Genomic DNA, 18,253 nt, shown 5'->3' with positions numbered 1-18,253 from the left:
CACTGCACTCCAGTCTGAGAGACAGAGCAAGACTCCATCTCTAAATAAATAAATAAATAGTTTCAGGGAGTTGGCAAGTCTGGAAATAAGGATTTGGGATTGATGGTATATCCATTGCAGGGATTGTGCCACTGCACTCCATCTCTAAATAAATAAATAAATAAAGTTTCAGGGAGATGGCAAGTCTGGAAATAAGGATTTAGGATTGATGGCATATCCATGGCATTACAGCCATGGGATTAGAGGAGTTCACCTGGGAGAATACACAGATATGGGCTCCTGGGATACTCCAAAATCTGCAGGTCCAGTAAAGGGAGAGAATCCAGGAGAGGAAGCTACAAAAGTATGTCCTCTTTTTTTAGGGGAAACCGGAAGGGTGCAGTGGTAGGTGCCAAGAGAAGAAAGGATGAGGAGAACAGAAGCCAACCTGGAAGGTCATACATGAAAAGAACTAAAATGTGATGACAGGATTGGAAGTGTAGAGCTCATTGCTTTACCAAGAGCAGTCTTCACGAATTGGCTCACAGAAGAGTATAAAATAAGGAAATGGAGACCAGCACTATAAGAAATTCTCAACAAAAATTCCCATGCAGAAAAACAGGGTAGTAACTGTGGGAGGGCGTGAGGACAGGTTGGTTCGTTTGTTGAAATTAGGGAATACTAGACTTAGGGATAGTTGTCAAAGGTGAAGAAGAAACGTCCTTGTCAAGGGACATTTGGAAATAACGTGGAGTTGCTGCAATTGCCAGGGCATGCTCCCAACACTTACTGGGCTGCAGGTGGAGCCGAACATCCCATGGAGCTCAGGGCATTCCCTCTTGAGGAAGAATTGCCTGCCTCCTGTGCATTGAGTCCATTTATATGCTGATATTAATGGTCTATCTTGGACCATGATTTTCTTCGGCTCTCTCAGCAAAAATGTCTAAGTCATCACTTGATGTTTTTGCCATCTAAAAGGACTTCACCAAACCTTCAAGAGTTCTGGATCTGTCTTTGATTAGTCCACCTTACATCACTTGTATTCTGCAGAATCAATCACTGGAACCAGGGGAATGCCAGGCACAGATTGGTCGGCACCACCCCTGAACCAGTCAATCATTTGACCAATGACAAGGAGGATGGGGCTGTGCTGATTAATCACAGGGCTGTTCTCCGGGCAGGAGGAGTGGAATGGCTGCTTGGGGAGCAGCCAGAACCATTTAAGAATCATTCGTTATTGATATCATCTACTATATTTATGACTCAAAAGTTTATACCCTTGTCAGACTTGGTAAATAAAATGGTCTTGAAAGAACTATAAGGACCCATCCACCAATAACCCCTTCCCCTCTTCCCTCCTAGTCACTGCCTTAGTCTCTGGGACTTCTGAGTCCTGGTTAGGGATATCACAAAAAATGAATGTGGATACGTCTCGTTATGTTTTTTCTGATCAGTGCCTTATGGTGTTGATTGATAATACACATGATTGATAATGTTCATTGATATGGTGTTTATTTCTGATGCTAGAATAGGTATCATCAAAACAATTATGAAAACAATGAATTTCCAAGCTTGCAATATATAATTATACCTCAGAAAGTAGAGACAAGCCATATTCTCTATCATATCTCCTGGTCTCTGGAAGTTTCTTGCGGAGACAAGCCATATTCTCTATCATATCTCTGGGTCTCTTGGTTTCTATACACCAAGAGGAGAAGAATCCAGAAAAATTAGCTACTTTATTTAATATTTACCCACATCCTATCTACTCTCCCTTAGTTACCATGCAAGCAAAGGATGCTGCTTTAATGAGCTCCACCTCCTCTAGGTGCCTCTAGTAGGGAACTGTTTTTGGAGCACACAATTGCTCTGCACTAAGAAGGCAGGCCTGTACTCGTCTCTTTCTGAGATTTCCTAATCCATCCATAATCTCAATAAATCTTGTGTAACAGATATTGGTGTTGCATGCTTTATCCCTACATATCAGATCAGGAAGCTAAGCGTCAAAATGGCCAGGTAACTTGTCCTAAGTCATAAAATTAGCAAGCATTACAGCCAGTATGCACATTTCTCTTTACCTAGCTCCAAAGACCTTCTACTTTCTGTGATGTTTAAGGAAGTAGTAGGTGGGGAGGATTGGGCACTTCCCTCTACTCCTGTTTTGGAAATCGTGGCTGGAGTTCAAGGGCCAGTACAGATGGGGTATGACATGTTTCCCACATATGTCAGACGGTTGAGACCCACCGCAGATCACGTTACTGCCATTCAGCACTAGCCATTTTTCACATAATGGCCCTTGATTATTGACTCAGTGAGTTTCTTCGGATGTTTTTTCTTATTCATGCCTATGTTTTAGTTGGTTTATCTTTCCATTATAAATTTATATTGTAAATCAGATTTGCTGTTTTATCTAAATTGAACTTAAGCTTTAAAACTGTAGCTTTTCTATTATAGGGAAAAGTTCTATATACTTAGGATTTTAGTAGCTGTACAGAGGTGTCTGGAATATTTTTTACAGTTTCCCTTTACAAAAAAATTCTTTTTCTTTTTTTTATTTTACTTTAGGTTCTGGGGTACATGTGCAGATCGTGCAGGATTGTTGCATAGGTACACACATGGCAATGTGGTTTGCTGCCTCCATCCCCCTGTCACCTACATCTGGCATTTCTCCCCGTTATCCTTCCCCAACCTCCCCACTCCTCTGCTGTCCTTCCCTTGGCCCCCCCCCGCAACAGACCCCAGTGTGTGATGCTCCCCTCCCTGTGTCCATGTGTTCTCATTGTTCAACACCCACCTATGAGGGAGAACATGTGGTGTTTGATTTTCTGTTCTTGTGTCAGTTTGCTGAGAATTACGGTTTCCAAATTCATCCATGTCCCTAAAAAGGACACAAACTCATCATTTTTTATGACTGTATCGTATTCCATGGTGTATATGTGCCACATTTTCCTTGTCCGGTCTATCATCAATGGGCATTTGGGTTGGCTCCAGGTCTTTGCTATTGTAAACAGTGCTGTTATAAACATATATGTGCATGTGTCTTTATAATTGAATGATTTATAATCCTTTGGGTATATACTCAGTAATGGGATTGCTGGGTCAAATGGAATTTCTATTTCTAGGTCCTTGAGGAATCGCCACACTGTCTTCCACAATGGTTGAACTAATTTACACTCCTACCAACAGTGTAAAAGTGTTCCTTTTTCTCCATATCCTTTCCAGCATCTGTTGTCTCCAGATTTTTTAATGATCGCCATTCTAACTGGCATGAGGTGGTATCTTAGTGTGGTTTTGATTCGCATTTCTTTCTGTTGCAGTGGGAGTTCCTTGATTTGAACCCCTGGAGCAAAATCATAACCTGAGAATCTCCTGGAATTTTTATCTGGTTTTATAGCAGCTTTGGCATGAATTCTACCTGCTTCTTCCCACTTTCCTTCCTATGGTGTTTTACTTTAAATCTATTCTCACTAGTAGAAATTGAAATTTAGAACTGGGACCTTATCTTTTGTCCCTATAGCCGCTAACTTGTCATGTGTCTTATCTGATGAATTGGTTGTCTTAGGGTCTTTGATCTGAGAATACTGTGAAGATACCTCAGGGCTTCCAATACATTTTTATTTCTTCTCCTCAATTTTCAAAGGTGTCAAATGAAATTGACTTAAAAGTATATCAAAAGGACCTTTTCCTCTGTAATTAGTATTTTTCTGAATTTTCCTTATTTGGAGCACTTTGTCACTGGCAGTCCTTCCTTTTCCTAAACATTTTTCGTACTGGTCAGAGATGGCATCTCGTGGTGCCATCTGGGCCACCCGCCCTCACTTGAGAGTCATTTCTGTTTTGGGGCCCATGTTGTTCACGGTTATCGTTCATGATTCTTTGCTCTTAGCTCCTCACTGGAGCTTTTATTTATTTATACTGCTCACCCATGTAGGGAACATCTGATTTATGTCATGAAGCCTTTTTATTGTTATCTTTTTAATCATGAGGGTTAGAAATATGGATTTTTTTTTTTTGAGACAAATTCTCTGTCTCCCAGCGTGACCGAGTGGCTGGGTCATAACTCACTTGAACCTCTAATTCCAGGGCTTAAACAATCATCCCACCTCAGCCTCCCAAGTAGCTAGAACTGCAGGTGCATGCCACCACACCCTGCTGATTGTTTTAAAAAATTTTTGTAGAGATGGGGTCTTGCTTTGTTGCCTAGGCTGGTCTTGAACTTCTGGGCTCAAGTGATCCTTACCCCTTGGCCTCCCTAAGTGTTAGGATTACAGGTGTGAGCCACTGTGCCTGGCCTGGATTTTTCTTCTGAGATGGTTTCAGGAAGCCTACTTTAGTAGAAATGGAATGAGCTTTAGAGTTAGATTGAAATAAATTTGAAATCTGGTTCTATTACAAAGTAATTGATATCCTTAGAAAAGTGGGTACCATTCCCTAAGCCTTCTTTTTCTACTCTGTAAAATGAGGATCTAATAGTGACCTGACCAGATCACTGATAGGCTTAGAAAAATCATGTGTAGAGCACAGCATCTAGCACACAGCAATTGCCTGATTATTATTGGCATTGCAATGATTACTTTATTAGAATTATGATGAGGCGGGTCATCTCACATTGGATTTGAGCAATAGTTAGCTATAGGACTACATTTAAAAGAAACACAACAGTAAATAAACAATAGTACTTGCCCTTGAGGAGTTTATTATGTTTCAAAGAAGGCAAAATGTGTATCAAGAACCACTAAGACTTATGCAATGTCCATTATTTTTAAAGGTTACAATATGATAGTTTTAAATAGTATAAATATTATTTCATGAGTCAAATAATGGGCTGTGGTTTATGTTTTCAAGATAAGGGAACTGAGACCTAAAGAGGGAAGGTTGATGGATTTACCCCTAGCCTCGTAAGCCAATTAAAGGAGCCTGCGGGGATTTTTGCATGGGTCTTCCTATCAGTGCAGGATGCACTTTTAACCCCTGTGCTATCCTGCTTCCACGAGGAATCTGGTGAATATTATAAGACGTACATAGTAAATGCCACTGGTGCCCTGAATAGGCAAGATCAGGTTTTTTGCAGGAGCTGATAGCCAGAGGCTTCTTGGAGGAGGTCACATTTGAAGTAGGCATTCAGGGGGTAGGCAGGATTTCAACAGGAAGAGGAGGAGGAGGGAGGTCATGAATAAAAGCGAGAAGTTGGCTGCAGCAGCTTTCTGTGATTTTTCTTCTGGGAGCATTTAGTTTAACAGAGTATACTTAGAGAGTAATGAAGAAAATGCTGGAATATAGGTTTGTGCTAGATGAAAGGGATCTTGGATTCTTTTCTCACCAGCTGACAGCGTGAGACTTAAAGGGTTTCAGTGGTGTGACATAACTCTGTATCAATGACGCTCATTTTGCAGAATTATGTAGGGCTCTATGGAGGTAAGTGGAGTGGATTTAGCCTACAGTTGAGGGCTACTATGAGACTCTAGAAAAGATGTGATGAGAGTGTGACTTAGAGAAGTGAGAGAAGGAATGGAAAGGAAAGGGCAGATGCGAGACTCCAGAGGTGGAGAGCAGTTGTGGTGAGAAGACAGCATGCAGAAAGACTAGAGGATGCAGCCTGGCTCTCACGGGAACAGTGGTTTCAATAAGGCATGGTGTCACTAGTGTCCCCGCCCCCTCCCAAAAAAAGGGGGCAAATAATTGTCTTCATAGACCCACTGGAACATTTTGGCCAGGACCCTCCAAGACTAGGGCTCTGAGCCATAGCCCCTAGCGGGTCCTCACTCTGGTCTATAGAGCAGCTTGAAATGTTTCCATAGCTGTTCCTTGAGTGCTAACACACTGCCTCCTGTTTTTATTAAGAGGGTCACTGTGGAGGGAGTGTGAGTTTGTAGGAGCTGTCAGAGCTAAGTTTTTTCAATAAACTCATGGGACTCTTTCAATTCCAATCAAGCAAGTGTTCTGCTCAAGTCTCTGTTTCCCAGGATGGATGTCAAAGGGAGAATGCAGTTGTGGTTTGCAGGTCACTGACTAATGTATGAGAGGGAAATCTCATGGGTAACTCTGGTTTTCCCAAATATTGCTCTGTAGCATTAAGTTTTTTGTTGTAAGTGAGAGAAAATATATGCTACTCAGTGAAGGGCTGCAAGGGGTGAGTCGGTTGGGACATGTTGCTGTGGCCATTTAAGCTCTTTGAGTGATGCTCACTTTCTTTTCTCCCTTCCAATTTCCTTGGTCAGTGTTTGTCAGGTTCAACTCCAGCCATGGTTTCCCAGTGGAGGTCGATTCTGACACCAGCATCTTCCAGCTCAAGGAGGTGGTTGCTAAGCGACAGGGGGTTCCAGCTGACCAGTTGCGTGTGATTTTCGCAGGGAAGGAGCTGAGGAATGACTGGACTGTGCAGGTGAGTCTCCCTTGGCGGCCGTTCCTGGGACGCTGCCAGCCCCATTGCTCATGCCGCCTGCGCTGCCAATGTGACATTCGTGCTTGAGATCTAATAGAATAAACAGTGCCTGGGGATTCCTTGAACTATACTCCACACTGCTTCATTAATTCTGACCTTCTTAATTATGCATTAAAACAGCAAGCAGGAAAGATTTGAAGAACAACTGTGTGTGTGTGAGAGAGAGAAAGAACACACGAGCTAGGCTTAGTGAATAAATGTTTACTGACTACAGGAGCAGCAAGGCACAATTTCTGTGTCTGTTCAATTTCTACCTTACTTATTCCATTTGAATCTTAATGAAGAAGGGTTCGAATAAATTGTTCCCAGTCAGGCTGCTCAGTCCCTGCACCATGAGGAATTTGTAACCCAATTGTGACCCCTGGAGGATAGTGAGGGCTGCTCCTCCGCTCACTAGAGGAGGTGTGGGCTCAGGGCCCCCAAGGCAACTAGCTTTGAGCGCTCCTTGGCCAGGACCAGATCTCACCATGGGGAAGGCAGCCTGGAGCACAACAAAAGTACACCTTTGCATTGAATTTCTCCAAGGTTCAGTGAAACGGACCCTGGAAATAGGCCCCTGCAAAGTAGTGGAGTGAATGATGCTCTCTTCTCTCTGGCCCCAGCAGAGCTTCCGGCAGCCCACTGCTCCTGGCCCCATAGAAGTCTACACACTTTTCATTCGGATTGGTGACTTTTGTGGGAATTAGGGGGAACTGGTGAGGTGATTGATAATACCACCATCACCTAGAACTGAAGACCAGTCATTTGTTGGGGAAACTCACAAATACAACTCACCATGTGTTGACGTTATTTTTTGTGAACGCGAGAAAGACCAAACACTTTCTGTGAATGGTTTCTGTGACTGTTAAGGACCCAGCAGACATATGTCCCCCTTTTCTTAACCAGCATCAATTAATTGCACTCAGGTTTACAGCCTTGTGGGGACCGCTGCTGTGCATGGCAGGCTTGGGCACACAAAGCCTGTCCCTGGGTCTGCCTCCTCCTATCCCTGTTTCTTCTGGGCAATGATATTTGTGGGTTTGTCAAATGCTCTCAGGATTGGGGTATACAAAGAAGCCATAGAAATGCAATTGTCCCTGTCATTCTCCATTGCATCTCCTGCTGATGGTGCTGAGGCCCGCACTCATTGTGCACAAACTGCTGGGCTTTGCTTTCAGACAGTTTGGTTTTATAAGGGAAGTGCATGTGCTAGAAAGTGTTTTGATTTGTTTTTTCGATTTCAGTCAACGAAAAAGCTTTTCACTATATCTGCCAACCTCTAAATCCAAGGATGTTTCCTTCACAAATAAATAATTTTAAAACAGTTCCTTGAATCAAAACACTTTATGTTTCTAGAACTTTCAGGTTCTAACACTCCCTTTAGTGCTGATTGGTAAAACAATTAGCAATTTCCTATGTAGTTAGACTAATTGCCCCAGAGGATTGACTTTACAAACATATGTGCATAAGATATGTATTGATTTAAGGGTCTTTATGTTGACAAACACTTCTTAAGCACTTCCAATGTTCTAGGCTTCTCAGGGGATCCAAAAGAGAGACAAAACTCAGCCCCTGTTTTCATGGAGATGGGTCTTTATTTATGAGCCCTAAAACCAAAAGAAAGATTAGATTGGACCATATGGGGTTGCCATTTTTATAGGTTCAACAATTGCATGTGGTTCAACCTATTAGCCATAATGTAAGAACGTGAAACAAAACTGTCATATTGCACCTGAAAATATTATTGTAGCAGGAGCGGCCACAGGAAACGGATCTCTCTAACACCGAACAAAGGAGGGAGGAGTTTATTCCGCCGGGAGACCAGGCAGTAATTTGTCGAAAACCCAGCTCATCTAACAAAGGAAGGTTTTACCTTTATATAGGCTTATACTTTAGATATTACATGTGGAAGAATCTTAGGTTTATAGCTTTAGGAATCACATATGAAAGGGTTCCAGTTTACAGTTTTAGGACTCACATGTGAAAAGGTTTCTGGTTTGATCTTGTTTTAAGTAAAAATAGTGTCATCCGGAGAGTTTCCCAAAGACAAAGCCTGTTATTTTCAGGAAGGAGATTCAGGAGGCACCAGCTGGCCTGCTCGCTCTTCTATTGAGCTGCACAGTGGATGACAGAGGGGAGGGAATCCCAGATGCCTGGGTCTCCTTCCTCATGAAATTTAAAGGTGGAGAAAACACATCTGGTTGGAAGTTACCAGGCAGAACTTCATGGATGAATAGAACTGAGGTAGGATTCCACAGATGGAGGAATGGAAGAATGAACACAGGGAATGCTCGATGAAAAGGATGAGTTCTTGTTCTTCTAGAACCTAAAGGAGATGTCGCAGACTGGAGAAAAAGTAAATTCTGGGCTATGTTTCACAAAACCTTGACTAACTTGGCATTGAAGTTTCACTGGTGGGGAACTGGAGAAAAATGGGTTGCTGTAGAAGGAAGTGGGAAGTCTGAAGACCTAGTTTGGTTGAAGGATGCTGTGTTATTTCATCATGATGGGAGTTGAAGCCAGCTGAATATGTGTGTGTGGAGACGTCTAGCTGGCTGTTGAGAACCTAGGTCTGAGGACACTGAAAAAGAAAAGTTGATATTTATGGAACTTCTGGTAAATCACAGTTAAATGATTTAGGTGCTGAGAAGTTGGCAAACTGTGTTCCTGTAAGAGTTTGACTGTAAAGACTAGGAAGTTACACATGTAATTGCAAATTGATGGCTATGTTTTATTTAAGTGTACAATTGGCAGAATTTTAGCATCCTTTGATATTCTAGTATAATAGAACATATGTTGACAACTATTTAGTCAATACTATTTAGTTACCCGTTATCATTACAGGTGGATATGTCACAGTATAAGCACAAAATATGTAATAATAAGTTGCTGCTGAGAAAGAGAAGATGGACCTTGCATATGAGCTGTTTAATGCTTTTTCACTAATGAATGCTAAATGTACACCTTGGTGTCCTGGAGAGAATGAGATGGCGGGAGTGGTGTCTGTGCTTGCTGGGGCTTTCCTCCTGTTTTGCATTTTCTTTTATTCATTATCATAGGTGATATGAACCTATATATTAGCTCATCAGGCAAAATGAGATATTGTGAGTATAAAAGAACCCTATCAATAATTATTCCAGGACCAAAGGTATATGCTGGGAATGTCCTAGGAAACCTGAGGCAATGGTCACCCCAGGTATTGAGCAGTATCTCTCACACTTAGTTTCACCTTCTTGGAGGAGGAAATTATTTTTAGTGCCTCACCACAGGTACTATGGGGAAAATATAGCTTGAGACCATAGTCTTATGAAATTTTATAATTTAAAAAAATGAGTTTGTCTATTTAACTGGCAAAGGATATTTGTAAGATCGTAATAGAATTGGTGTCACATCCAAAAATTTTTCATAGAATTCTCACTTCTGGGAGAGCATATCCACAGGCCACTTAGAGAAGCACTGTTAGAGTATAGTTCTTTTCATTACACACTAATCTGTTCAGTTTTGTTACTGGCAATACTTTAAGAACTTTAAAGAATTAAAGGAAAATGGAAAAAATACAGACATTGAAAAACAAATGATCTGGTACAGATTCTGCTTGTGGGAAGCTGGTGTAGACATACTTCTCCCTCTTCCTCCCAGAAACCACACCAAAGAGCCTAGACACTGCCTATTGTACAGTTGACTCGTGGCGTCATGGAGTTAGGGGTGCCAACCACTATGTAGTCAACATTCATGTATGCTTTTCTCTCCCTCCAAACTTTACCAATCACCTACTATTGATGGGAAGCCTTGTTGATACCATAACGTTGATTAACACATAATTTTTATATGTAATATGTACCATATGGTTACAATAAAAAATAGGCTAGAGAAAACACAAGAACATTACAAAAAGGAGAAAGCATATTTACTATACCTTAAGTAGAAGTGGATCATAAAGATTTTCATCATCTTTGTCTTCACATTGAGTAGGCTAAAAAGGAAAAGGAAGAGGGCGAGTTAGTCTTGCTCTCTCAGGGGTGACAGAAACAGAAGAAAATCTCCATATAAATGGAACCACACAGTTTAAACCCATGTTATTCAAGGATCAGCTGTTTTAGCTCATGAAGATTCTGAAAGTGGTGAGAAGAATGTGGATGGACTAGGGATTTTAGAACCCAAGGAAGGATACAGAGGTGAATTTCTTGAGTTTTCTTTTTGTCACATCACTGTAGATGTGGAACTGAAGAAACTGACAACCTGGAAATGTCAACATGTATAGACAAAAAGAAGGGAAAAGAAGTGGAGAGGGAGGGAGAGGAAGAGAGAGTAAGAGAGAGAAAGAGAGAGAGAAGGAAGGGAAAAGGAAGAGGGAAGGGAAGGGTAAAGGATGAAAGAAAGGAAGGAAGGAAGAAATCCCCAACAATGGCCTGTTTTTACCCAATGGACTCAGAAAGGGGCTGCCTGGCAACATAGAAAATATGTAGACAATAGCCAGTCTAATCCAGCCAAATGCAACAGAAAAACTGCAGCCCTATCCTTGTCCCCACTAACGCTAGTAAAGGCCAAGTGGAGAACCTTTTGTTTGACATTTCTGAAATAAAACACTCACTGATGGGTTTGACAGAAGGATGGAAGGGACAGAGAAAAGAGTCAGTGAACTGGAAGATGGAACATAGAAATGACACAGTCCAAATGACAAAGAAAACCTAGCTGGAAAAAGAAAAAGGGAATAGAGACCTGTGGACCTCTAACAGAGCATTTTAAGTTTGTGTCAGGGGAGTCCTGGAAGGAGAAGATAATGGTGGGTGAATGTTCAAAGAAATGAAATGATGGTTGGAAATTTCCAAAGTTTGCAAGAGACATGAAGTTATGGATGCATTCATAAAGCTGAGTGAGACTAAAACAGGAAAAACCCAAACACACACCAACACACATCGTAATTAAACTTCTTAAAACTAAAGACAAATTTTAATCTCAAAAGAAGCCAGAGAAATATCACACCTTCTCTATAGGGGTAAAATTGTTCTAATTATGGTGGATTTCTCATCAGACACTGTGAAGGCTAGAAGGAAGTGGCACAATGTTTTTCAAGTGCTGAAAGAAAAGAACTGCCAACCTGTAATATTATACCCAGTGAAAATGTCATTCAGGAATAAAGAAGAAATCAATACATTTTTTAGATAAAGAAAAACGAAGCAAATTTGTTACCAGCAGACCTACCCTAAAAGAATGGATAAGGAAATTTTCTAAACAAATGAAACAACAAAAGAGGGAATTTTGGAATATGAAAAAAGAGGGAAAAACATAGTAAGCAAAAATATGGGTAAAGACATGTACTTTTTTCTCCTCTTGAGTTTTCTAAATTATGTTTGAGGATTGCAAAAGTTATAACATTGTCTAATATAGTTCTACATGTAGAGGAAATACTTCAGTCAAATATAAACACAGATGCAAGGGAAGGTAAGATTTCTAAACTTAAGCTATAAAATAGCAACTGCCATAGAGCATGACAAGTTATCAATGTATAAAATAATATCTAGAGCAAGTGGTAAAGTATGTAAATGAATACAATACTAAATAAAGACAACACCAATGCTGGCGAGGCTGTGGAGAGATTGGAATACCCACAAATTGCTAGTGGGAATATAAAATGGTAGCACCACTCTGGAAGAGAATATAGCAGTTTCTTTCACAATGACATATGCATTTACCAGATGACAGAGTTATACTCTTGGTTAGTTGTCCTAGAGAAGTGAAGACATATGTACCCACAAAAAAATCTATAAATGAATGTTTATAGCAATTTTATTCACATTAGCAAAACATGGAAACAACTTTTTGATGTCTTTTACTGGGTACATAGTTAAACAAACTGGTACCTCCATACCATAGAATATTACTCAGCAGTAAAAAAGGAGCAGACACAATATTTTGATATACACAATATCTTGGATGGATTTCATGGAAAATGTGCTGTGTGAGGAAAGCCCATCTCCAAAGATCATACACTGAATAATTTCATTTATAGAACATTCTCAAAATGATAAAATGATAGAAGTAGAGAACAGATTCATGCTTCTCAGGATGAATGGCTGTGAAAGGGTAACAGAAGGGACCCTTTGATGATGGCTGTCCTCTGTGCTGACTGTAGCAATGCTTATGGCACAAGTATAACATCTGGCTTGTCAAGATGTCACCATTGGGGGAATCTGGGAAAAAGGTACCTGGCACCTTTCTGTGTTATCTCTTACAATTGCATTAGAATTTGTAAGCATTTTAATATAAAGTTTAGTTTAAGAAAACCCGGAATATCTGTCCACTTTCACAGAGGAATTGAAACTATCACTTTCTTAGAAAATAAACAAGCTTGCTGTTTGTATCTATTTTAAAGGGAGAGTATGTATTCAATGAGTGATATTTAACATAAGAAATGAGAAAAATAATTAAATTTATTAGCAGACAAATTTAAGGATTTATTCATATGAAGAGTATAGGGTGAGTAAAGCTTATAGAGATATTTATGCTTCTTTCTTGAATTCTTAAATAAAATCTTCAGCACATTATAAGTCTGAATAGACATGTTAGTATTTATTTACAAAGGCTGTACCAAATATTTCAACTAAGCAAAAGTAAATAGTTCCTGAGAATTGTGTACTACATATTTTTTAAATCAGTTTGTTAGTTATGCACTATAATTTTGGGAAATCAATGAGCTATTATGGTTATAAAGTTAGAGAAAACAGTAACATTTATGTAATAGAATTTTGCGATGCAATGTCTTCATTTGTGAACTAAATTTACTCATAATTCTTTTTCTTTTCTTTTTCTTTTTTTTGTTTTTGAGATAGAGTCTTACTCTGTTGCTCAGGCTGAAGTGCAGTGGCATGATCTAGGCTCACTGCAACCTGCAACTCCCAGGTTCAAGTGATTCTCCCACCTCAGTCTCCCAAGTAGCTGGGATTTCAGGCGTGTACCACCCCCAGCTAATTTTTGTATTTTTAGTAGAGACTGCTTTCTCTATTGACTATAAAACAGAAAGAGGCTAGTATCAATTTAAAGCATTGATGGCATTTCCACCATGATTTCTTGTTTGTATATAAATGAGTTCTGCAAATGACCAATATAATTCCTATTTTAACTGATTAAAAGATAAAAGGAGGCCAGGCTAAATACCAGTCTGCCCAGAGCACAGTCATACAGTGATTTCTTTCTATGTAAGAGACTGGTCATGTAAATGAGACCCTCAGTCACTGCAGGACTGATAAAAGTATCTTTTTATTTAGGCAAATGTGCATATCTTCTTGAGTTCCTCCAAAGAACTGGTACATTATTATATGAACTAGTAAGTGCTGCTAGGGGTCTGAGTTCAGAATCAAAGGATGATCATCTATACAGGGCAAATGCTCACTACAGGAAGACCGTTATTTTATCTGTTTGTCTCTGGTTGCTTCTATGTGTCAGTCAGAAAGTGTCTCTGAATTCCTTACCTCTTTGCATAATTCGGAACTCTCAGAAATGTTATTTTTCCTTTGAAAGGAAGTCTTGACATTGTTGTGTCCCTGTGGACTTACAGAACATCTCTGAGGATTGCCATAGATAAGCATAGACTTGAAGAGAGAAAAGCTGAGATTCTTTTCGCTTATAAGCAGCTGAAGATATATAGTCTGTGGATTCATCTAAGAAGCTCACATCTCACAGATGTTTCCATTGTGATTACCTCATATTCCAAGGCAAGCAATGTGTGAGAGGGTGAGACTCTGCAGCAATCAAATCCCCAAACTCTTAACAGAGGATGCATCTTCTTGGGGTACAGGAAATCTGATAAATGACAGAGAAGAGATTACACACTGTGAAATTGTGGTACTGTTAACTGAAGTCCTAGTTTCAAATATTCTGTTGTCTTTATTAATAGACTAAGATCCCATCATCCAATTGACCTGATGTTATCTGAGATTTGCTTAGTACAGTCACCATCCTTTAGGGGAAAATTTAAAGAAATGAGAGGTTGTGTCTATATACCCAAAAGCTCTGAACCAAAAGATGATTTATCAAAATTCCATCTTTACTTTTTTTCCCTTTTTTGCCAATTCGTTGTGACAAGCCCAAGAGTACTACTATCAAGGAACAATAAGATTGTATATGGGAAGGGCCGGGCGCGGTGGCTCAAGCCTGTAATCCCAGCACTTTGGGAGGCCGAGGCGGGTGGATCACAAGGTCGAGAGATCAACCTGGTCAACATGGTGAAACCCCGTCTCTACTAAAATACAAAAAATTAGCTGGGCATGGTGGCGCGTGCCTGTAATCCCAGCTACTCAGGAGGCTGAGGCAGGAGAATTGCCTGAACCTAGGAGGCGGAGGTTGCAGTGAGCCGAGATCACGCCATTGCACTCCAGCCTGGGTAACAAGAGCGAAACTCCGTCTCAAAAAAAAAAAAAAAAAAGATTGTATATGGGAAACCTCTTTGAAGCTTATACACCAAAATAACTTATGATAGATACATACGGGAGTATGTATGCTCCTTCATTTTCTATTTATATGTGGGCTTGAGTCATAGCTTTAATCAATACGTTAACATCATTAAGTATTTACTCCAGCTTTTATTTTCCATAAAAAGTTAAATGACAGATAAAGTTAAATGTGTGGGATATGGTAATTTATGTTATAATAGTTCATGTTCAAGTGTAACTTTAGTGAAGCCCATAAGACACAGAAAACAAAATTAAATGGGAATGGGAGAGTTTTACTTTTTCTAGTCTAATATGTTGTGTTAACTATTGTTTTTCAAATATTAGGTTTAATTTTGATAAAAATACAAAATTCTCAAACAATTGAGCAGCACAAGTTAAATTAACTGAAATTAACATTAGATAAGTGAAGATTGCCATAGTAGTTTTTCTAAGGCACAGAAGGATGTGCTGAAAGATCTTTCTTCGGCCATGTGCTAAGTCAGAGGATGACTCATTTGAATGGAGGCAAACATCAAGTGTTTATTGAACTGTTGTGCAAGCCCATGATTTATAGAGTTGGTGTCAGTATAATGCTCTAGGATCAATTGCTTTTGGATTTAAACAAAATGTTTTAGCCTTTTGTACATATGTGTCTTCTCACAGACAAGCACATATTCATTTGGGGAATGCATTTCTTGAGAAAAGTTATCATTTTTGTGGATATACTTGTGTAAACTGCATTGCATTGAAGATTTTGTTCTGTCACTGAATTTTATTTTGCATGAAATGTTTCCTGTCTTATTATTTATTCTGGTCGCTTTGCATTCAGAGGTGTCACTCAGATAAGATTTGATATGTAGACTAATTATGGCATAGAGGTCTGCCTTTTAAATTAATGAATATTCTGACATTGGAGGGAGAAATGAGGAATGTGAGAACCCACTGATGTGTGTGTTTTAAGTACATCACAAACTCAATTTCAAATATTTGAGTTTTTGAAAACTCAGTGCAGGTTTGGCAAGGATATTTTCTGCTCATTTTTATAGTCTTACATATTTCAAAGGGAATTGGATCTGTGTGTTGGCATTCCATCTATGCATAATTCATCATAAACATTGTTCAGAAAAGAGAGGAAATAAACACAAACATTTGTTTAAGATAGTTCCAGTGGTATTTAAACCTTGGACACTAAGGAGTTCAGAACTTGCTAAAGTAGTTAACATCTGCTTCCTCCATTAACCTGTTTTGTACCTTGGAGTCAATTCTTCTCATTTTGAGGAATATTGAGATCAACGCTGTTCTTGTAGGAGCCTAAAACCTTTTATATGTTTTTCATTCCAAAGGAGTTTTATGAGGTCATCCTACACATGTGCTTATTGCTATATATAAATGAGAAGTCAAAACTTCAAGAATGTCATATGCTGGATGAAATCACTTAGAATTCGACTAGACTTTCAAATACATTGTTATAATAAAGTACAGTAGATATGAGTCACTCAAAAGTCAGACTTTCTGGGAAGGAAAAGTCATTTAAGTTCTTCAGTCTTTATTTTTCTGATCTATAAAGTGTAGATACTAATAATGCCTATATTTTTATATGGTTGTTTTGAGTATTTTATGAAATTTTACCTACAAAGGACTGACACATAAGCAAATTTTAAACTGTTATTAATTTGATGAATAATTCACAAAAGAAAAGATAAACGTTTTGTTTGTGATGTGTAGTAAATTCATCCCACAATTTATTCCATTTTAAAACATTCCAAAATGCGACAGATTTAGCTGTTCCACACTTAAACTAACCTGAGACTAGCGTATATTCGTGGGAACTCCTTTGACTTAAGTCTTATAATAAACAGTTATCTTAATTTGTAGGGACATGGTTGAATCTGGAGAACATCATTCTCAGCAAACTGACACAAGAACAGAAAATGAAACACCACATATTCTCACTCATAGGCGGGTGATGAAAAATGAGAACACATGGACACAGGGAGGGGAGCACTACACACTGGGGTTTATTGGGGGGAAAAGGGGAGGGCCAGTGGGAGGGGGAGGTGGGGAGGGATAGCCTGGGGAGAAATGCCAAATGTGGGTGAAGGGGAGAAAGGAAGCAAAACACACTGCCATGTGTGTACCTATGCAACTGTCTTGCATGTTCTGCACATGTACCCCAAAACCTAAAATGCAATAAAAAATTTAAAAAAAAAAGAAAGAAAGTAGCATATCCTATTCTAGTGGAGTTTACTTTTTTAATGTACTGAATATATCTGTATATGAAATTTTATTTTGGGGAGCAATTTTGCAAGAATACTTACTGTTCAAAATCTGTTTAACAAAGGGCATGAAGTAATTTGAGATTTCTCCTAGGAGTTTGTGAGTCACTTGAATGTGGAATAGAGGGCAAGAGGATCAGGAAGCACTCTGAAAATACATTCTAAGACCCAGTTAAATAATTATACTTTTGCCTCTGTAATTTATAAGCCAAATGATGGTTTTGAAGTTACATAATATGTCATTGTGTAGTCAATTTAAAGCTAGTTATGTGGCTTTAGCCTTGCAGATTAAATAGACACTAATTTTTTTGTGTTTGTGTTTGTTTTGATGGCTTTAAAAGGAAAAGGTTGGCTTCTTTCTTTCTTTCTTTCTCTTTTTTTCTTTCTTTCTTTCTTTCTCTTTCTTTTCTTTTCTTTCTCTTTCTTTTATAAGAAGGACTCTCACTCTGTCACCAGGCTGGAGTGCAGTGGTGCAATCTCACCTCATTGCAATCTCCACCTCTTGGTACAAGAGATTCTCCTGCCTCAGCCTCCCAAGTAGCTGGGATTACAGGTGTGTGCCACCACACCCAGCTAATTTTTGTATTTTTAGTAAAGACGGTTAGTCTGTCACCATGTTAGTCTGGTTGGTCTTGATCTCCTGACCTTATAGTCTGCCCACCTCAGCCTCCCAAAGTACTGGGATTAGAGGCATGAACCACCGCATTTGGCCAAGTTTGGTTTCTTATATGTCAATTTTTAATGTTGCTTGTATCATATAATATTATATATAGCTGGTGAGTTCATTTCTATTCTTTGCCTTCAACTCCATGGCATTGTTTTAGGGGGGAAATAGGTATCAGATTTAACCAATCATACATTGGTTATTCGGTCCTGTTCACTGATGTTTGAAATTTTTAAAAATATCCCTGAAGAGGGCATATAAGCTTTAAAATAGATTTAATTGGTTATGATAAAGGGGAAATTCTTCTAGTGATTCACTTCAGTTTATTAAAACCATACTATTGGAAGTTAAATATCAAGGGGTATTACTTTTTGAAAGTGGCAGTGCATTCACTAATTATTTTGAAGTCTTGGTCTGATTACAAAACATACCTATAAATTTTGCATCATGAATTTGAATAATAACATTTGGTGATAATCTTTTA

At 39.1% G+C, this 18,253-nt stretch overlaps 1 protein-coding gene across 6 annotated transcripts in view; it reads left to right on the top strand.

Moving 5' to 3' along the window:
• The window catches only part of PRKN (parkin RBR E3 ubiquitin protein ligase), a 1,467,397-nt gene that overhangs the window by 285,213 nt on the left and 1,163,931 nt on the right, over positions 1-18,253 (top strand). For all 6 annotated transcript variants that reach the window (XM_008995347.6, XM_035297759.3, XM_078370429.1 and 3 more), the window contains one exon: positions 6,198-6,361. In XM_008995347.6, the coding sequence (XP_008993595.3) occupies positions 6,198-6,361 (164 nt within the window). The remainder of the gene's footprint in view (positions 1-6,197; positions 6,362-18,253) is intronic.

The sequence above is a fragment of the Callithrix jacchus genome, chromosome 4, assembly GCF_049354715.1.
Source record: "Callithrix jacchus isolate 240 chromosome 4, calJac240_pri, whole genome shotgun sequence".
NCBI classification, from domain to species: Eukaryota; Metazoa; Chordata; class Mammalia; order Primates; family Cebidae; genus Callithrix; species Callithrix jacchus.
The sequence above is the reverse complement of the archived record's forward strand: the minus strand, read 5'-3'. Positions and strand labels throughout refer to the sequence as shown.